Raw genomic sequence first — 23121 nt, forward strand, 5'->3', positions numbered from 1 at the left:
ACGCTCCATGAACAACTCTTGCATGCATAATATAATTTTCTATCATCTTAGCCCTCTTCCTCACAGATACACTCACTATACATAGTCTATATGAGTCAGTGAGTATGCTCTCTGGCACTCTGCTGTTTGCTCCCTTGCTCGCTCGCATTATCTCCCATCCTCCCTTCCCCCACTCTCTTTCAGTGACACAGAAAAACGAACGCCGCCCCCTCCCTCTTTGCGCTCGCTTCTGCCCCCCTTTCTTCACTGGCAGACAAACACCATACTCTTTTTACTCCTTTTGCTGCCATTACTGCTCAAATCTGCAGACAAATCACCCAGAGAGCATCTCCATCAGCACCCTCTCATCACTCCTGCTCAGCCTCCTGATCCCTTATTCAGTGCTGATGCTGTTCTGCAGCCACCACTGAAATCTACTCTTGCCTTAAAAATCCATTGCACGCCGCTTTTGCCCCTTCTCTATTCATTGTTCACTCCATCTCTCTCCCCCTCCTCCCTTTTTTTCTCAGCATCCCTCCATGGGAACCCACTTTTTTTCCTCTTCTGTATTTGATGTTGCTTTTCCCTGCATCCCCCTCCACTTATTCATCCATGTGTGCTTATTCTGCTCTAATTTTATCTTTTCCTCACATTAGTTCAACACATCTCCACCTGACTGTGCTGTTAGAACAGGAGTTAAATAATTCGCATCCAACAGTGTGAGTGGATTTCCAAACAAATCTCTTTGCACAATTATCCAGTGCACACAGTTGGCTGGCAGCTCTGCATTTTTTTACCCCTTTCTCTCAGTAATCTGGTCAAGGTTCAGGCTGGAAGTCTGGACACAGATTGGTCAGGTTTACGGGAGTGTGCGAGGATGTTGGTGGGGGTCGCCAGTAGAAGTGTGCCTCTGGTATCTCGGTATGAAGTGAGAGAGGGGTTGAACCCCTGCTAATCCCCGTTAACAGATTAATTATCTTTGGGCAATATCGTGTTGCTGCCGTGTTGTGAAGTCGCATGGGCATTAAGCTACGAAGATCTACAATGCAACGATAAAGGGTCTCATAGGGGTGTCTCCTCAATCTTAATCTCTCTCTCTCCCTCTCGTCTCTCTCTCTCCCTCTCTTTCTCTCTCTTTCGCTCTGTGACTCTCTCACTTGCTCGCTCTCACTGAGAGCTCCTCTCCCATCCATCACCACAAGCACCTCTCCACTGTCACCAGAAAACCTTACAATTATTGGCTTTTTACAGTTTCAGTAACTGCAAGAATTACTGGCTTTATTTTTCCCTCCTTTTTCCTCACGTTTTTACCCATTTTTGGCATGTCACTGAGCCATTTTTTCAGGATGATGTTTTTTCAGGAGCATCAAGCGCCGATGGCTGGTAATATACCTCTTTGAGTGGGTAAATATTTCACGGACACCGGTGAAGAGAAGAGCCAGAAGGAGAGAGAAACCTCCCAACGCAGCCGACACAGGTAAGACACCGATCTCTCCCTCCTCTTTATTATAGTTTAATTTTTAATGTGGTTGCTTTAATAGTCAAAAATCATGTCAAATATAATCTGTTTATAGAAATGCAGTGTTCTGCAGATTTTCACCCATGCATGTTTTAAAAAATGTAAATGGATGTGCATGAAGTCATCACACCAAAATGGATTCATGCACATCTTTTTAACTCTCACACCTAATGGATGCATGTTCTCTAATGCAGAAAAAGAAAATTATCATATGATTCTGTCATAATTTCATTGCATCCAATTATTCTCCCATTTGTCTCATATTTTCTCTCAGTGCTTCTAATTTATCCTTATTTTCTGCAAGATAATGCAATAATTGGTTGTGTGTAGGCTTGGGTCAGTGGCGTGGAAGCGTTTTGTCACCATCAACTTGTCATGCCGGACTCTTGCACACACCACAGCACTGATTCGCTCTGACTTACTGACTATGAGCTGCACTTACTTACCTTCGGTCAGCTGCACTCACTTCCAGGTTTCATTGTTGGAGCAATGCATTAATTTTGCAGAATGCAAGGTGAAAATTGAATTTTTTTCCCAGGTTTCTGTGTAGAGTATCTGAATGTAACTCAGTGCTCTTCTTAAAGATGTTAATGAATTTCTCCTGGCTGGTGTAGAGTGTCATAGGGCTGTAATGTCATCATAAATTACAGTCATTAAGATTGTTGTTAAGAGACTGTTGGACAGATACTTAGGCTTTAATGTGAGTCGTTACAGACTTTATGAGGCAAAATGCATCATTTCAGCAGCAACAGGACTTCATAAAATACATCATGAAAATACAAAATGAAGGTGGCGATGATGTCCCTGTGCTAGAGATGATCCTAAATTCAGCTGACAGAGATGCCTCATTCTTGCTCTCATTAGCTGCATCACAAAATGGCCCTGTACTTTACATTCAGACATCATGGAGTCTCATATCATGCAACTCGCTTCATTCCCGCTGTTGTCTTGAGCTTGGTGCAGACTGAAAACAAACAGGGATGCCTTTTTTTCTTCATGAAGAGAGTCGCATTTGGGTGAGAGTCGGTGGTTTTCTTCAGTGTCCCTCTCCTCCTTTTTCTTTTTCCTTTTTATCTCCTCTGCAGACTGAGCTCAGAAATCACTTTTATTTGGCTACACTTATGCAACCGGAAACAGGCATGATAACAAGCTGGCAGGAGACATCAAGTCAAGTTGAGGATTCATATCTGTGACAACTGCTGACTAACTGCTGCTCCTGGACTGTAACCCCAAACTCCCCCCTAGACCGCCCCCTTCACTTCCATCAACAAATCATTAGGTCGCCTCAATAACTGGCCTTATGGGAAACCTACCTGAACTTTTACCTCATGTATGACTTTACTCCCCATATCCTCAAATATAGTGTGGATTGTGTGTTGAAATTGTGAAATATTGTTGCTCATTTATTACTGTGCTGGCAGCTGTATTGTATCGTATCGTATCATATCATAACGTATCGTATCGTACCCATCTCAATAATTTTGAGCGCCAATTGAAGACAAAGTACAACGGACAACCTGCTGCCATGCTTATGCTTCATTTTAACATTACTTTTCATCATTTGGTTTTAAGAATTTATCAATTAATCAAACTTTATTATATAGCACCTTACAGACAAATTCAATTGAATTTCAAAGTACTTTACAAGATGGTGAAAAGTGGTGAAAATAGCAGAATGATAAATGGATTTAGAGACTAATGGACACCAATGTAAATGTAATAAAATAATTAAAAGATGGGTGATGAAAACAAGAGACAAATTAAAATTTTATGAGACAGAATTAAAGGGAAAAAGACTAAAAAATGAAGTAAAGAACAAGAAACATTTAAAGTTAAGAAAATTTGCTAAAACAATAAAAGACTGATTAAAATATAAAGATAAAATGTCTGTTAAATATGAGATAAAGAGATGGGGTAGTAGTAATAAGAGATCAATAAAATACTACAAATAAACATATTCTAAAATGAAACAAAAATGACAGTGGTGACTAATTGTAACTATAAAATGATCAAGCATTATGTAAAAGCCAGACTGAATAAATGAATTTTCAGCTTATCTTTAAAAGTCTTGATATTCTCAGCTAGAAGAACCAGAGGATCTGAGGGGCCGTCCCAGTTCATAAACTAAAAACTCTGAAAGTAACTAATAGGTAACCAGTGTAAGGACTTTATTAAGGAGTTTAGGATGGGTTCATTTGGCCACGTCTCTTAAGAGGTGTTTTGACTGTATTTTTGACCACCTTGATCTTAGTTTTAGTTGATACAAGTAGCAACCTCCTGCAGTTCCACAGGTGTCCACTTGAGAATGGCTCTTAAAGTGAGTCAGTTGTCATTAGATCCCATGTTAAAATGCTCATTTCACATCAGGAATAAACAAACATAGCTCATTTCTGTCTTCATGAAAACTTTGTTGGGAGTCTTTTTTTTGGGGGGAAATAATATATTTTGACAGATAAAGGCTAAGAGTTTTACAAACACTAAGGGGCGTGGCTGACTGGACTGACAGGCAGGCACATTATATCTGTTTGCCAAGAGACAATATTATAAAGTCATTTATGAGATGCTTTTATCCAAAGAAATGTATGTCTGAAATGTCGCTTTAAGGACCTTTCCCGAGGGTCCACAGTTGAAACTGATTGTTCCAAGATCAGGATCCGAACCCCCAGTCTCCAGTATGGAAGTCGGGTCATAAAACACGGAAATACTGAGCTGCTATTTCTTTCTTATAAGAGACTTGACTTTACTTTAGAATAATCCTGCTTCATATGTTAAACTGATGGTTTATGCTGGCTAGATGATGAGCTAGACAAGGTAGATGGCAGGGTTAATTTCATCTCTAACACTGAAAGTGTTAGCCAACTACCTTTTCCGATGACGAGCACTAGACTCGGACCAGCTCAGGATAGATCTTAAATAACTGAAAGTCTAACAAAAAGGAAGTTTAGTCCCCAAGACTCAGAATCCATGTTATTTCTCCACTGTGTTTAAAAATTGTGAAAACACAAGGAGAGATTTGAGTTGAGAGCTTTCAAGGTATGTCAGCATTTCACTCTATATTTTTTTAAACTATTGATGATGCATTAATATGAGTGTTCACATTTATATTGATTTAAAAATAGGGATTGTAAAAGTAGTTTAAAGGAAATAGATGTTTTGACTAAAAGTAAAGACTAAAATGGAAAAGAAGGTTTTTGCTTTTGGGCTTTTATGCCTCTTCTTGAGACAGATTGAGTAGGAAAATGGCGAGAGAGGCAAGGGTGTGACATGAGGGAAAGGCCAATCAGTGCACTAGACCAGTGGTTCTCAACTGGTGGGTCGGGACCCAAAAGTGGGTCCCAAAGCCCTTTTCAGTGGGTTGCAGATGTGTGCCTGGGAAAAACATTGTTCCACATTGTCTGTGAGACTCTATAAAACATGAATGTTTTTTCCTGTTTCATTGTTTTGTTACACCTTTTGTACTGTCTTAAGCCCACGCTCTATTCTTTTTTATTAAATATATCTGATTGACCAAAAAAATCTCCCAAATTTTGGTCACAAATCTCCTTGAGGAGTTGATGGTGGGTCCCATGACCAGTTGAGAACCACTGCATGAGACCAGTGGTTTTTTTTAACTGTTCAGGCACCAGGACACACCACCAGCTCCTTATGAGAAATAGAAACCACAATTTTTAAAAATGTTTAAACATTTACATTCATTTAATAAAAATGACAGTTTGGTTTCTAAATGGAACAAAACAGGACAGAACAAAGAGACAGGATAAAACCAATGTGTTTAAAAAGCACACCAGGACAGAAAGACCTGCATGCACGCATTTTATTTATTCCACTGACAGCAAAGATGCTGGGTAATTTCTTTAGAAGTTTCCTAGTTATTTTGGAAAAAACTTGCTTTGTTGTCTGGGGAAAAGGACATAATTAAGTTGAAATGTTGAGAAAATGTACTAACATCATAGGCAAACCTTAAAAAATATAGAATATACTGTTTGCCTTATTTGGTCCTCTGTACATCATAGACTTTTGCTGCATTTTCTTTCCTGTTACACATTTGCAATCCACTTCTTTGGTTCCACTTTTGGGTCTTGACCAACCAGTTGAGACTAGACTATGTCTGTGTTTAATATAGTCTTTGGCTGATGCATACTGGTACTAAAGTAATAAGTAATATACATAGTATCAGTGTAAAAACAAACATTTCTTACTTTATTCTGTCTTGACTTGTGTCACATTCTCTGCTTCTACTCCACTGTTGTTGATTGTTAGTGTCACACAATAATTCTTAAGGAGGAAATTGGTCATTGTGTTGGAACTACGCATTGACTGCTATACAAACGAATACACAACATCACATTAAGGCAGTACTAGAAGCCGATACATCAGTTGTATTGTAAAAACCCTCCTCACAGTGTAAATCATTATCATATGATAACAACATCCATCAAAAGTGATGGTTTCTATATTGACCCACTTTATTGTTGGATGTGAACACAACAGGTGGACTGATTCTCCTTTGATTGTTGAATTATTCCTTTACTTGATTATTATGCCTCTCAAACTGCTTTTATCCTCTCCAAACTCTGATGAATGCACCTCACACACCTGCCACACTGCTCCTTATACATGTCTAATGGAATAACGCAGTCAAGATGAATGATGATGAGGGAGTACCGTAACACCAGAGTACAGTCTGTTTACAGTGCTGATGTGTGGCGGCCTGATGCTGCTCTCCCAGCGTGTGAACCATTATGTTGGGCACAGTTTTAATAAGGGAAATGGAGTGCTGGCAGTGATTCGATTTGTGACAGTTGGGCTGCTGGAACCATTAAGGTGAACCGGCTTATTGTAATGGGCTTAGAGCAGCAGCCCTGTCTGGCCTGTGGGTGAGCTGTTAACTTGTTCGGGACCATAACCGGCCCCTAATGTGAAAGGGAAATTGTTTGGCATTGAATGTGACATGTGGGTACGGCTAAACTTTTATGTGCAATGGACTGAATCAATAGTGTGAGTAAAAAGCCTCTGCAGCGTACAGTAATAGATTGTTTTAAAGTCCAGTTAAATAAATAACAGCTGCATTAGAAGACAATAAAACAAGCCTTTAATTCAGAATCTATCAAACATCATTAGACTTGAACACAGAACTGTATCATCCTGTAACGTCAGCATTGAGCTCAGCTGTGTAACTCTTTGTATTTAAACATCAGTGCTGTTGTTGTGAATGGTTCTCTCTCTCGATTATAAAACTCTTTTCTTAGACACTAAACCTCTGCTGGTGTCTTAATCTGGGTAGCCAGTATCAGGACCCTCGCAGGCCCCCGATTCGCCCTTCGTCCCCCCTCTGCTCCGTCATTGTAATGAGGATTGCAGTGTATGTTTTGGATAAACGGATTTGCCTTTTGTATTTACCCTACTTTCTCCCCCTTGGCTGGCTTTAGCAAGAGAACATCGGCGAACGGGGGCCAATGTTTGAGTCAAATATATAGCAGCCTTTGTACATTCTTGTTGTGTATTTTTCTTCTGCCATGAAGACTTCAAAGACCCCCATAGATCCCCTATATAATCCATGCTGCTCCCACCACACACTCCCTTTTTCTAAGGTTAAGAAGAAGGTCTGCGAATAGCAGTCAGTTGTCAAATAAGGTCATGTAATCTCCCTGGCAAAAAGCCCTCTGACTAATGATTATTTGTATCAACATTTAATCTGATGATTATTTTCTCATTCACTGATTAATGCTGTGTGCTGTGTTATGTTAAAATAGAGAATGCAAACACTGGTTTCCAAAGCCAAAGTTAGAAATTTAAGAAATTGTTTTCATCAAATGAACTCTTAAATCTTTAAAATGATGACCAAATTTGCTGTTTATGGCCTTGCTAGTGAATAAATCAACTAATATTTAGACGTGAATAAAACCTCAAACTTTAAAAAATGGGACATGTTTTTAACACTTAAAATTTGTAAAATTATGACTTATTTATTGATTTTATTTTGAAATAATACAAAGAATAAGCAGAGGAGAAATTATACTAACCACAGGAGCATATTTTCTTTAGTGACTCAATTTTACTGACTTTTCCTTGTTTGATAACGGTGCAGTATTGAGTGAAAGATTTATCTAGTCCCTTTTCCCCCCCAAGCTATATCAATTAACCCAAAACTTTAGCTTTTAAAATCAAATAAAAAACATGCGTTTTCTGTAATACATAAGCCCAAAGAAGACATAATCCTACATGTATTAACTTACTCTATTGTAATGTGTTAATTAGTAGTGCTGTCAAACAATGACATTTCTAAATCACGATTAATCTCAGAATTCCTGTGGTTGATTACTGTTTATATTCTCTTTTTTCATTTTTGCATTTAAAACTGTTTTGCTCATTTTGGGTTTTATACTGTCTTACCTAAGGGTTATTGACTTCCTGTTTGGATACAGATCAGCTTTATTTTGAAATAAAATAAAAACTTTGGGTACATGAAAAACTAGAAAAGCACTCAGAGAGCGCAGACCTCAGCCATTAGCCCTATTTCCCAATAGTGAAGAATCCTTTAAAAACATTCCTGGATCCAGATGGTGATCCGGATCACTCCCAAAATGTAATTCGCCGATTGCTCCCTCCCCGGTGGGATGGAGACATGGTGAGGCAAAGCATTGGCTTCGCTTAGTGTGGAAGTCATGGCAGAGGGTGAATATTCCTCTATTCCTCCCAGCATTGTGAGTTTTCTCGCTACAATTCACTGTATTTCTCTCTGTTACGTTCCAACTCGTCTCCTCGACCAGGTATGTGTCTTTCAAACTATAAACTCTAAAACTTTGAATAAGTTACTCATGTCCGCCATCTCCTGGTGTAAAGTGGTAACTGCGCAGTCCTCCACCATTAGCCCTATCTCCCAATAGTACAGAATCTTTTAAAAAATTCCTGGATCCAGACGGTGATCCAGATCACTCCCAAAATGTAATCAGTTCTTCCTTATGCCATATCTGACATTTCCTGAAAATTTCATGAAAATCCGTCCATGACTTTTTGAGTTATGTTGCTAACAAACAAACAAACGAACAAACCCACCTCATCACATAACCTCCTTGGCGGAGGTAATAATACACCTAACCAAGGTTACTATAGTTAACTAAAACCAAGTAAATAACTAAAACTAAAATGCATAAATCATTTTAGTTCACTGAAACTAAAATAAAAATGTAGCTTTACAAGAAAACGAAAACTAACTAACTAACTTGCCCCTGGCAAGTATCCTATACTACGGTTGCCTGGAAGTGCAATACAAAACTACAAAGTCTGAAACGCTTTAACAAAGCTTGAAACAAATTACATCAGCAACACACTTTTACAAATGACAAGACAAATCTATGAAAAGTCAGATGCAAAATTACAAAGTTTATAACACGTTTACAAAACTTGAAACCATTTGTAATCAACCAAAAAATTTTAATTTCATAAAACAAACTTAGAAAGTCTGATAAAAAATTACAAAGTCTGAAACATTTTTAAAGAATCTGAAACTTGGGTCACTTTTTGCTTCTGTTGTATTCACGCTCCCTAAGATACTGTCGTTTGAAAAGTTGTTTCAGAAGTTGTAAATGTGTTTCGTAGTTTTTATTTTCGTAAAATGTCAATTCAGAATTTTAAATGTAGTTCTTGTTTTTTAAAATTTGTTAATGAAATGTAAAAAAGCTTCTTGCTTTAAGTGTTTCAGACTTTGTAAATTCAATTTTTATCACATTTCTAATTTTTGTATGGCACTTCCAGGCCACCGTCTAACTGAAAAAAAAAAAAATCAACAAAAAACAAACAAAAAAAACAAATAAACAACTAAGACTAAAACTTATAAAAAACAAAACTAAAATGAAACTTTTTTCCAAATAAAACTAAACCAAACTAACAAACCAGCAGGCAAATGTTATAAAAACTTAACTAAGGTTGATAACAAAAGGTGAAAATGACATAAAAATAAAAACTAATGAAAAATTAAAAACTATTTAAACCATGCCACAAACTTAACCATGGAAAAAAGGAAGTTGTTATGGCTTGAAAAGAAAATAAGGTAAAAAGTTTCATATCACCAAGTTTAGATGACTCTTGGCATGTCCACTAAGCTGTCTGTGAGTTTTTTAAAATGAAATGAGAGGTTTGGGAGCAGTAGTTAATCACTGTGGCTGTATGGAGACGTTCCACCATAGTGTGCATAAATGGACAACTGAGCATGTGACTACTTCAATCAAAAAAATGTATGCACTAACTACAGACCTAAATTTATTGCGATTAATGCAGTGGTGCTGACAGCCCTAATAATGAGTACATTTCAGTTGTTTTCTCGAGAACTGAACTTTTTATCTCATTACCTCAGGATAGCAATGATGTTTCCCCTGACATAATGAGTAAATTTTGGTTGTTTTCTAAAGATATCAAGAAGGCAACTTATTATCAGAAGAAAACCAGCATTGTTATCCTAAGATTAATGCACTGAGATCTGAAGAAACCAGCCAAGATGTACTCATTATCATGGGAAGATGTAGTAGAATTAAACGTATAGGCATAAGACTGGAAAGGGCTGCAGTGAAAAATAGATTAAAACAGCTTTAAACATTTTTGACTACATTAATTTAACCTCCCTCCTAGTTTATGTAACTCCAAATGAGCTAATCGCCATTATTTATAAGCATTAATATGTCATTGCCTTTGTTAGCCAGTACACCCAGTAAAGCCAAGATTCTTTACTTTTTTCAACCACCTTTTTTTTCTCTGTTTTTCATTTTGCCTTCACTTTTTCCCCAAATGCATGACCTCCCTGTTACATTTAAAGATATTGGTAAGAAATGGCAAACAGAAGACTAGGAAAGCTGAAAGCACGATAATACCACACACCACACTGGCTGGTTAGAAACTGTTTAAAGTAACCAAATAATGCACTTCTGCAGTGCTGAATGAGGTTTATGTGTAGATTTACACTCCCAAGAGCGTCTTTTAAGTAACTATGGCTGACATATGACCCATACTTCTCTCAGGTGATCTCTGTTCATAAATTGTCTCCTCTGTGTGGGCACACACCAGTTGTGTTGAGCCTGCAGTGACCTCTCTGTCCTCTGTGCTCAGCTCATCCTTCAACACCTCCTTACCTCCTTTCTCTCCTCTCCTCTGCTCTTACTCCACATCCCTTCTTGCTCTGACCTCCCTTACTCTCTCGCTCACTCTCGCTCTCTCTCTCTCTCTCTCTCTCTCTCTCTTGCAGGGTTGGAGGAGGAGGGGGGGAACCCAGCGGCAGTAGAAAATGGCTGCCATGACAACAGTGCCCAGCTATACCCCTTCGCTGTGGGTGAGAGTGTGTCACGCCCTCCCCCGGCTGGACTTCACCATGCAGATGAAGGACAACGTCTTCGTCCCTGACAGCTGGGAGTACCAGCAGGTAACAGACACCTGCCACCGCTGCTCGTAGCACACTGTAACCACATGCTCAGGCTGAGGTGCCACATTGCATAATAATTACAGCCCTGTTGCTCCTGTTCTAGATGTCAGTATACAGGAATGTGCATCTATTGCAACCAGATTACTAGCATTTTTTCATCTTGTACTGAAGGCTGCAGTAATCCACAGAAAGCATTTGTACTCCATTTAAACACCTTTCAATGCCATACCTAATTGTTGGCAGGGGTATTGCACTAGCAGCCCTTAACTGTTATCTATTATTTCTGTGTTCTGCGTTTTAAAGTAAGTTTTTCAGTGCTTTGAAGCAGTAATGCACACCTCTGCTTCTGTGCATGCAGATATTTTATGCATTTTTCACACAGGTTGCACAAAATTCATTTGCAGGCTTTCACCACTGCTTTTGTCAGCTCTTAACTGTGCATTTTCCCCCCTGCAAAAACTGCAAAGGTTTCATCCTTCTCCTCCAACAGGCTCCTTCTCATACAAAAAAAAAAAAAAAAACACTGCTCCAGCGTCTCACGGTGCATGTTTGTGACTTCTCTGCGGTATAAAGAAAAAGAAAAGGGGCGGGAGGGGGGAACCACGCAAATTATCCTGCAGAACAGAAAGACAAAAGAGAGTGAAAGTGCTCGGAGAGGGAGAAAGAGAGAGAGAGAGAGAGAATGAGTAATGCAAGGAGGTTGCTGAACAGAAGACCGGGCACACAGAGAGGGAGAGAAGCGAGTGAGAGTGGGAGCGCGCGAGAGAGAGAGAGAGAGAGAGAGTAGCAGTGAATGTATTTAAGTAGGTCACAGATTATTCATAGAGATTCAGCGGTGTGGAGAGAAAGAAAGATAGTGGGGGAGAGAAAGAGTGTGAGAGTGTGGGGAAAGGAGGGATGGAGTGGGGTGGGGAGGGGTGTCAGGGAACAGGAGGTGAGATAGGGAGAAGGTGGAGGAGTGAGGAGTGACAGACGGCCAGATGGATGAAGGATAATGCTGGAGATATGTGTCGGAGTGAAATGCATTTCAGTAATGTTGACTTTATGACATGGAGCCTGATCAGGAGCAAAGTCCAATGGCTTAGTGACATTAATATTCACTCTGCAGAGACAAATCAGGGATTCAGCCTTTGAATGTCATATAAACACATGTGAATCACCTGTTTAATTCCATCTTTTAATGCATGTTTTCCTAAGCGTGCACCCGCTTCCTTTAAAATAATGTTCTTCTACATTTGCAATCATTATCTCCTGCTGCTAATGGAGGGGGGACAATATGACAAGCTGTGGAGTTTAACAGGATTAGTTGGTATTTTACTCTCAGATTTCTACTCTTCACTTGTAAAAACTGAATAAAACTGCCATTTTCCCATTCACTGACTCATCCCTTCTTCTTTTTCTTCCTCTTTTCTCTCAGACTCTGCTGGTTTTGTCCAGCTTATCAGCCATCGCTCTCGTTATCTCTCTCCTGGTGGTGCTCTCCTTCCTCATACACTACTGCTGCTGTCACCGTGGCGACCGAGGCGAGGGATCAGAGGAGGAGGAGGAGGATGAGGATGGCAGCACGGGTCACGGTTACAGCGGGAAGAAGGGGAGGGGCATCTGCTGCGTCACGTGGGTGGCAGTGGCGGCCGTCACGCTGTGCTGGTGAGGAGGAGGATTCAAAACGTCATGATTGACCTCTAATGTGTCATATTTGATCACAACACTCAACACAAGACATCTTTAGCCAGGGCTGGGGGAAGTATCTACATCTTTTGATGAAAGAAGTCCTTCATTTAAAGTTTGTTATGGGAGCTAATGTAAGGAATTAGTCAAAACGGTTGACTAAGTATTGTTTACTTTAAAAAAGTAAATTATGCTTTTATATATACAAAATAAGAAAGTTGGGGTGCTTGTTTAGCTGCATTGGTAGTGCTGGTGCCCTGTGTACAGGCGATGTAGTCTTAATGCACTAGCTTAGGTCCTGACAGTTTTTTGAACATGTCATCCCCCATGGTCTCGCTCTTCTTATCTGTCCCAGCAAATAAAGGCATAAAGCTCTGGAAATAATCATAATAAAAAAAACAACTTTTTATGCAACTTACAGCTTGCAGCTTTTAGCTGCACTTTGACAAATGTAAGCCTGTAAAATACTAAATAATGCATCTGCAAAACATTGGTTCTCAACTGGTGGGTCGGGACTAAAAACTGGGTCACAGGGCTGCTTTCAGTGGGTCACGAATTTGTGCCTGGAAAAAACATTATGGCAAAAAGTCCATGATATATGGAGCCCTTAGTGGAAATACAGTAATACATTTTATTAAACAATGTTTTTTCAATTTCAATCATTAAATGTTAGCAGTTTTCTTGCCTTTTCTGGGAATAACAAAGCCGGATCTCTCGTGCTCATGTGTTAATTTCTCAAGATCTCTAGCAAAACAACCAAAATTTTCACGTTAACACAAAAACAGAGAAAAGGAAAGGTTCCCAGGTTTGGAACCTTTCATCAAAGGTTTAAATTGCAACACTTTTCATTACATAAATTGTGTGATTGAGCTTCTATTAGTCATGTTTAAAAAATTGTGACTCATAAAGCAGAACATCTTTCAGAAATTTTGGTTGCGTTTTCTCATTAAGGATTGGTGCTGGGTCCTGTGGCTAGACCAGCTGAGAACCACTGATAGATCACAATTCTACAATTACAGGATCAATCAATATGATAAATATTTTTACCATAAAGACTTAAATTACACTGAAGTATTGATGTATACATTCAACACTTTAAATGCTTTGACCTAAAGTACACTATTCTATTTCTGTGTTATGGCTTCTTTTTTTTTTAAATTTCTCAAGTTTTCTCAGTTTTTATGCCTTTAGTAAAAGGACAGCACCGTGGATAGAGAAAGGCTTGAGAGAGTGGGGAATGACTTGTGGGAAAGGAGGTCCAAAGGTCAGAGTTGAACTGGGTCTGCCTGAATACTGAGATGACTGCTAGGCTATCTACTGCCCCGGGATTGTTTCTTTAAGGATGTGGATACTTCTTTCAAAACTAGTTGTTACATTATTTCCATGAATGCTTCATCAGCATTGTGTTCTCCTAGCTATAACCCATTTCAACCTTTTATGCCCAGTGATTTCATAAAGTGAATCTGAGATTGTGAGACTAACAACAGTGCAGCAGAGAGGAAAAGATTTCATGTACAAATTTATATTTTAGGTAGTTTTTGTACATTTTACTTACATTTAAGAACAGATATTACTTAATAACTATGTTTTTATTTTGAATTGAACTAATTTAACTGTTTTTACAATAATGGAAAAAATTGCCACTTTAGATCATGTTGAATTTCTTTTTGCTATTTGACCCCCCTTTAGTGTATTGCATCCCCCCCCCCGGTCCCATCCCCCACTTTGGGAACCACTGGTCTAGACCATTAATCTTATATAATTAGCCTGAGATTCAAACTCAGGCTAACTGCTTGGAAGGCCAATTTCTTCTCACTGGGTGTGTCCCAACCACCAGGCTATGAGCACCATTACTGTTCCCCTTTTTTTCTTTTTGCAGGTTATTTTTACTAGATGCAAAATTCAGTGGCATCAAAATTGATGGACACCAGTCAATCAATCTTTGTTTGTATAGTACCAATTTAAAACCAAACTTATCTTAACACACTTTACAGAGAGGGCAGGTCGAGACCGTACTCTCTGATATGGCCTATAATAAAAAAGACCAGCATCAGTCACCATGGGCATAGCACTGGCAGTAGTTAGCCCTGTTACAGTGGTGAGAAAAATCTCTCCTTTAACCTTTATGGGGTAAAGAACCATACATGGTCACTTTGGTTGACTTCCTTTGTGGCCTCCACCCAACTCTACCAAAACGAGAATGATTTTTCTCAGCCAATCAGTGGAGATCCGTCAACATCATGGAAAGTGACATTACACCATCAAACTTTCTGTTTCCTCCAGGGCTAGACAAATACGTTTTACACCTTTTTGGTCACAAATAAATGGCCCTAAAATCATGACTAACCATGATAAGCTAATAAAACTCACATTATAAAGGTGGATAATAGCCATAAACGTCACGTTGGGTTTTGTTTGCGTAGGATTTCTTACAATTTCTGCAGTTTTAGTGTGAAAAATGGAGCAACCATATTTGGACATAAACCCGTTCAGGAGTGTTAAATGTCTTTATCAAGCTGTACTTAGGGTATTTTCTTGACAAAAGGATAATAGTACTCTATAGCAGTGGTTTTCAGCTGGTCAGGCATCAGGGCCCACCAACATCTACTTAGGAAAAAAAGCCACTCAGATAAAATAAATCTAAATAACTGAATTAATGTAATAAGAAATATTGCAGTTTGGACCCCAAATGGGACAAAACTGAACAGAGAGACGGGACAAAATAAACACAATTGAAAATCAATGCATTACAGGAGGACATGCATACATCTCCTTTTACTCCAATTTTCTGAGTCTGCAAGGAATTTCTGTAACTTCTTGAGAAATTTTAAATTATCTTGCAGATATCTGCTTTGTTATTCAAAGAAAATTAGATACAGGAGTAGAAATTTTGAGACAAATATTTAAATTTACTCCTGATGATAATTCAACTTAAAAAAAAGTGTTAATTTGCTTTTCATCCACTTAGGGCTTTGGTACATAGGCTTTTCTTTTTTCTTTCCTGACACACATTTGTGACCCCATGGACAGAGCTTTGGTCCCCCCTTTTGGATCCTGACCCACCAGTTGAGCACCATTGCACTATAGTGTGGTTGGATGTTGCCACAGGTTTCTAAAAAAATTAAAGAGTGATCCAGTGATAAATTTAACTAATTCATAGAAATTTTCAAAGTGTAGATGGTAAAATAGGTGTGATTTTTGGTCAGTTTTATAACTTTTTAACAATTTTATTTTCCTTATGTGGTTTATATCAGTTTTTATTTTTACTGCAAGCCTGATTTCTGCTTTAATTAGTTTATACATTTGATATTGGTGATGTTTTCTAAACACTTTGTGTGGAGTGGAATTGGAATTATAAACAAATAAGAGGTATAACCAGTGAAATATGAGTGATTTTAGTTAGTTTAGCAACAGTTTAACACTTTCATTGAACTTTAATGGCACAAATTAGTTTTTACTTAGCCACATCTCTGCTAAAATTCCCTTAGTTATTCAATATTTGTGATTATTAAAAGTATCCTGTACCAGTGAATGCTCATTAGACTGAATATTTGTTTATTTTTCCATTATTATCATCTTAATATGCAAAAACTTTATGTTTTTTTTTTAAACCATAAACAAGCAAGGAACCTTACATGGTCACTTCATTGACCTTGATTTTCAACATTCTATTCTATGGGCTTAAATTTTGAATTTCCAAGTATTTCAGTGAGTGCCCTATAATGGGTTAAGCATTAGATCCTCAAGCAGTAGTATTACACAATTTATGCTTTTACAAAAGATATGATTACAAAATAAACCTATCACATTATATGAGAAAAAGAAAGGAGGAAAGGAAAAAAGAAAACACAATGATAGTGTGATAGTTTTTTGAATACTGCTACAATAACATGAAGCATGATGGGAAAGCTCATCTTTATTGTTTCTTTACAGTTTCAGTGTTTATCTGCTGTGTTTCCATACAAGCAAAAAACTTTCAAGAAATTGCTCCATTGATTGTCCATGAAATGAAACTCAGCCTGGGATCTGGATTTCAGTTAGTTACTTTGTACAGAGGTAGGTTAGCATCTTCAGACTTTTTCGAGGTTTTATGCTGCTATAAGTGAATCTGCGACTGTTTTCAACAGTACCACCACACTTCCTGTCTGCAAGGCAGCAAACTTTCCCACCCAAAACGCCAGAACTCATGAATTTCTGAGAAATGACGAGGCCTCAAGATGACAGGTGGTTAATATTTTAAAGATGCAGTGTTTTTCACAAGCTTAACCCAGCTTTTTAAAGTAAAATCTTAAACTGAAGCTTTTGAAATTCTATTTCTGACCAGATGTACTTAGTTACTTTACTCAGTTCCCTCCAAGGTGGAGCGACATCAAGGCAGTGAATCACACGCTGTCACCCTCAGTCGTCATGTGCTCTTTAGTCTCGCACACAGTCACCGGTGTCACCGGAGAGGACAGGAGGCCTGGATGATAGCTGACGGTCATGTTGAGTTGCTGTTTACCAACCACTGGCCTCTGACAGCACTGTGTGTGTATTTCAGCAGTTGTGTATGTGAGGGTGATCGCAGCACACCCACCTTCAGTACAGTCACTTACCCATTGGTGCTCCCCCTTTTAGATCTGGTGAGCATGCAGTCATCGAGTCGGTGCATCGTCTCTGCTGTACATTAAACAGAAATGCTGAGCGACGTCTGTCCAGCACGCTCTCATATAGAGGAAGCACCACTCAACTGCCCATTAGAGCTTTATAAATCTAAATCTAAGTGACCAACTGTGTGCAGTAATAAAATTATATTGCAATTGAATGCTTCAGCAGTGCTTGTTATTGTACACCAGTCCATTCCCTGCTCTGACACCGTGTTGTTATATCACAGGACATAATGTACTGTGCATTAGATTTCAAGTGTCATAATGATGTCATCTTCTACAGACTGGAGGTTGCTGTGGTTCATGTCTCCCCCTTATGGATCTTAATGTAAAGTAATGGAGTTGTCTCCTCCTCTGATGCTCAGTGTAAGAATTCTCCATGCCAGACAGGATGAAAAATAATGCAGCAGTTTACATCTTGATAATATTTTATATGACACTCCTTTGCTCCAGATGGTGGCCTTTTTCGTCACAAAAACAACAGTGTGTCATTGGAAGTGCAGCCGCATTACACCGCGCTCACATTTGGCGGCTTGAAATGCAAAGCACACACAGACGCAGACACACATTCCTCCTTTTTCCCCCCTGCTTTCTAATCTGGGTCACATACTTTGTGGGAGATTGGGTCATACCATTCCTCTCGGGTTTGAGGGGATTTGATGAACATCTGGCCTGTGCCTTAATCTGAATATTTGAATAACACAAAGATGTGTAAACACGCTGCTATGTTTAACATTTCCAGTGTTTTCCTTTCCGAGCTTAACCATTGAGTGCCAGGAACCAGCTTTTTTTCCTCTCCCATCATCTATTTATTCCTTTCCCTGCACTGCGCTGTTGGTATGCTCACAGGGCGCACACATCCCATCCTCTTCAGCTCTATCTGCTTGTGTCACATTCATTTAAAATGTACATACACACTGAATTAAACATTACATTTATGCCTTTGCTATCTCTTCTTCTTTCCCCCCTCTCTCTCTCACACACTCACACGTATTCATCCTCCCACAGTGTTTTCATGTCTCCTCTCTTTTTCCCCTTTGCAGTGTTGCCATAGGCATCGGTTTCTATGGCAACAGCGAGGCTAATGATGGGATGTATCAGTTGACCTCGTCTCTTCTCACAGCCAATTATACGCTAGCTTCCATCGATCTGCTGGTGAGTGCTTCTCTCCGCAAGTAAACTGTCATGCAGAGTATCTACCCTGTGTGTGAGTGTGTGGGAGAGAGAGAGAGAGAGAGGAAGAGGATGTGTTGATGCTTACATGTGGTCTGCAGAGCGCCAAAGACAATCAGATACAAACTTGTGTCATATTGATCTCCCTGTGGCTGGACTGTGGTTTGTGTGTCAGACTGATAAATGTCCTCCCACTGTTAAGCTCTGTGGAAAAAAAAACACAACAATATATCTACTTACTAGAGAATAGCAGGAAAAAGATACATATATTTACAGTCATTCATATCATTCCTGTGCATATCCTTTCTTATTAAATATCAAAACAAGAATACCCCCTATTACTAATAACCCTGATTTTCAGCCAGGTATCATAGATTCAGGTTTTAAATACTGGAAATCTCAGGGTATATCTTCTTTTGGGAACCTTTTCAAGGAAGGGGTCCTTATGACCTTTGATCAGATAGTGCAGAAATATACCAAGAAATGACCTTTTTTGCTTCTTTCAGATCAGAGCTTATATTAAAAAAGGTGACTTCATTGTTAACTTACTCAAATGTCTCGGTTATTGAAAAACACATTTTCTGTAATGCAAGATATGCCTCAGTTAAGGTGCTGTATAACACTCTAAGGAGCTATCATACTGCTGGTTCTCAGGAATTAAGGAGGACTTGGGAGAAGGAACTGGGTGTGGGTATCAATGACAACATGTGGGAAGATATTTGGAACAACACAAAGAAAATTACGATTTGGAATCGAAGTAGAGCAGTACAACTCAAATTGCTTCATAGAGTTCATTTATCACCTCACTGCCTCTCTAAGTTCAATCCCCAGCACTCCTCTCAATGCCCTAAATGCAAAATAAGTGAAGGCAATCTTACTCATTGTCTTTGGTTTTGCTCTAAATTGCAGACATATTGGGAGGCTGTTCTGTTTGAAATGCAAAAAATACTTGGAACTGAACTCCATCTTGACCCGGTTTCACTTCAACTTGGTCTTCCAAATGTCGATGTCACTAATGTAATTCACAGAAAATTGTTTTTTTTTTTTTCCATTCTATTTATTGAATTTCTTAGTTTATACAGTAAATAAAATATTACATACATTGGCAATGACCCAATAATTCAACAAGTATACACAATAACCAACAAATCAAAACAGGACCAAACAAACAGCTCAGGTGGATCCAGTTATACGCAAAGATACAGGCGATTATAATATGCCTACAACAGGTCACAATCCAGGCTCAAGAAGCTCCCCTTACAATAATAGCAGAGAGATCAGGCCCAATATAATTCAAATAAGGCTGCCAGACTTTGTAAAAGTGGTCTTTCTTTGCATGTAATATGTTTGTAAGATATTCAAGAGGGACCAGTTCAAACACAAGTCTACTCCATCCTTTAACAGTAGGGCTCTTATCACTAATCCATTGTAACAATAGATTTTTTCTTGTGGCAAAAGTGAGAATGTTATACAATCTTTTGTTTGCTTCAGTGCTTAACCTCTGACTTGGAAGACCCAAAATCAAAGACATGGCATCCAACTCAAAATTTTTAGGAAATATTTTCCCCATTTCAAAAAGTATTTCTGACCAATACTTCTGCACATTACCACATGACCATAAACAGTGGGTCAGAGTGCCTATTTCTGTTTTACATTTAACACACAGAGGGGAAAGCGATGGATTAAAGGAATGCCTGCGACTGGGAGATATATGAGTTCGATGTATAATTCTGAATTGGATTGACTTTGTTCGTGAGCATATTGAAATCTTTTTAGCATATTTCCAAATACTATCCCACGTCTCATCATCAATAGTCACTGATAATTCCCTCTCCCATACACCCTTAACCCTCTGCGTGCCAATAGGTGAGATATCACAAATTACCTTGTAGAGAGAGCTCACAGACACTTTCTCTGGATACTGTAGTAACATTTTCTCAATTACAGATACTTCAGGGTGTTCTATAAGAGTAGTACTCTGGGTAATATAATGCCTTAGCTGTAAGAAACGGAAAAAATCCTGTTGTGAGAGCTGGTGTGCATTTATTAATTGTTCAAATGACATCAGACCATTGTTCTGAAATAAGTCCCCTAATATACTTATATTTTTATCACACCAATGCTGAAAACCAGAATCCAGTATGCCTGGCAAGAAGTCTGGGTTGTCTATTATAGGAGTAAACATTGAAGTTAACTTAGACCTTCCCTCTAGGTGCCGCACTAACCTCCACGCCTTCAAAGCATTAAGTGTTATTGGATTAGAACAATTATCTGTAATATTCTTAAAACTCTTAAAGAATAGCATGTTCTGCAATTTACATTTAGATAAGGATGATTCAATATCCAGCCAGATACAAGAAGATTTGTTCTTTATCCATTCAGATATAAACTTCAAGTGAGTATACAATTGGTAAAATTTAATGTTCGGCAAGTCCAAACCACCCATTGAACTTGGTAGTTGCAAAACAGCCAATTTGATTCTTGGTCTACGCTTGCTCCAAATAAAAGAGCTCAGCCAGCTGTTCAAATCCTTTAGAACCCTTTTTGAGAACAATACAGGAATCATCTGAATGGGATAAAGCAGTCTGGGCAATACAATCATCTTTATCAAGGCTACACGTCCCAGCCAAGAAACAGGAAGCGAGTTCCAATTTTCTAAATCTTGTCTTATTTTACCGAGTAAAGGAACAAAATTAGCTTTGTACATTTGGTGAAACGATGGGGTAACAAAAATACCTAAGTAAATAAAACCTGAGGGAGACCATTTAAATGGGAAAGATGGTGTAGTCTTGGGTATGGTGGTAAGACTTCCCAGGGGCATGGCTTCTGACTTATTTAAGTTGATCTTATAACCTGAAAATTTACTAAACCTGCTGATGACATTAATTAGTGCTGGCACAGACATCTCAGGATCACGTAAAAAAACTAACACATCATCGGCATATAAAGTTATTTTATGACAGAAATCACCAATTTGTAAACCATGTATAGAGGGATTCGTTCTAATGGCCTCAGCCAATGGCTCAATAGCCAATGCGAATAAAAGGGGGGAAAGGGGACAACCCTGTCGGGTGCCTCTATGTGTGCGAAAATAACCTGATTTGAGGCCATTAGTCAGAACTGCCGCTTGAGGATCATTATAAAGAATTTTCACCCACTTGATAAAGTTTAAACCAAGCCCAAATTTTCCTAAAGTGTAAAATAAAAAAGACCACTTGACTCGGTCAAAGGCTTTCTCTGCATCCAGAGAAAGCACCAGACCATCTACAGATTTTTGCTTAAAGGCTTGAATTACATTCAAGAGGCGTCTCATGTTGTTTATTGAGTTTCGACCCTTTATAAAACCAGTCTGATCCTCTTTAATTAGAAATGGTAAGAGATCTTCTAGTCGAGCAGCTAAAACTTTTGCGAGTATTTTCCGGTCTACATTTAATAAAGCAATAGGTCTATAAGATGAGCAGGACTCAGGACATTTACCTTTTTTTAATATCAAAGATATGTTAGCCTCTTTAAGAGTTTGGTGTTAGCCTCTTTAAGAGTTTGGACAGAAAATTGTTTAATGTGTTAGCATTTTGTGAAAGGAAAAATATATTACTTCACTGGATTTCCCCAAGAGTCCCCACACTCTCTGTTTGGTACAAGATAATAATGGGACATTTACCACTTGATCTCCTGACCTGTCTCAAACATGGTAAAATGGTTGACTTCCTTAATAGGTGGAGACCATTTCTGGAATATATAAATGTGAGTATGTCCGCTATCCTCTCTAGAGGCTTTATATAAAATATGTAAATTGTAAGGACCCAACTATGGTGATAACAGTCAAATTCAGCTTGTACTTGCTGTCTCCAGAAGGTGTGAGCTGTGTGATGTGTGTCTTTTTGTCCCACCCTTTTTCTTTCTCTCTTTTGGTATGGGGTTGCTGAGCTTCATATTTTTATGTTTTAATTTTCATCTGTTTGGTTGTTCTGTTTGTTAAGTGTAAAATGGAAAACTTAATAAACACATTAAAAAAATAAAAAATGAAACAATACTCTAATATGACCCTCATCAAGCCTTAGATACAGTGGGAAGGTACAGCTCAACAATTAGAGCCCAAAATTGATCAAACTTTTGACAAATATGCAAAAAAGGATCAGCTTACTAGTAAGATGATGAATTAAAAAAGAAGAAAATTGCACAATCATGAATACTGTGAAGAGTGTCCTACTCAATAACATGAATTTTCACGTGTGGTCACAGCAAGAATGTACAGTAGGTGAGGAGATTTCACACAGGTGCTTCAAACCTTCAACAGAACAGAAGGAGTTTTTTCATGAAAGCACCATTGTTTCCAAACCCACAACTCACGCAGGCATGTAAATACTAAAAAAGGACTCACTTACTCATTCACATGCATTCAAACACTGACGGCAGAGTCTGCAGTGTTACATGGCCTTTAGTATTAACTAATCCCATTCATATGGATTCACACATCACTGACACAGCAGTGGAAGCAGTTTTGGGGTGAAGTGTCTTGCCCAAGGACACATCAACATGAAGCTAGAGGAGTCGGGGATCAACCCCCAATCTGGTTGAGAGACTGATCCACTGCTCCATATGTTCATCCTCTGCAGCAGTAAAACATCATTTTATATACAAACATGTTTCTTTCATGAATAAATTAAGCCTCAAAGATAGAATATGTGATAAATATGAAATTAAAGTATTATTAAAGTAACATAGTC

General features: G+C 38.6%; 1 protein-coding gene across 2 annotated transcripts in view; it reads left to right on the forward strand.

The window, feature by feature from the left end:
- The first annotated feature begins 1155 nt into the window (after positions 1-1155).
- Positions 1156-23121, forward strand: part of ttyh1 (tweety family member 1) — a 49263-nt gene continuing 27297 nt past the window's right edge. For both annotated transcript variants that reach the window (XM_041793884.1, XM_041793885.1), the window contains exons 1-4: positions 1156-1456; positions 10734-10907; positions 12325-12554; positions 18265-18376. In XM_041793884.1, coding sequence (XP_041649818.1) covers positions 10773-10907; positions 12325-12554; positions 18265-18376 — 477 coding nt within the window. In that variant the 5' untranslated portion in view covers positions 1156-1456; positions 10734-10772. The remainder of the gene's footprint in view (positions 1457-10733; positions 10908-12324; positions 12555-18264; positions 18377-23121) is intronic.

The sequence above is a fragment of the Cheilinus undulatus genome, linkage group 8, assembly GCF_018320785.1.
Source record: "Cheilinus undulatus linkage group 8, ASM1832078v1, whole genome shotgun sequence".
In the NCBI taxonomy this organism is placed as follows: Eukaryota; Metazoa; Chordata; class Actinopteri; order Labriformes; family Labridae; genus Cheilinus; species Cheilinus undulatus.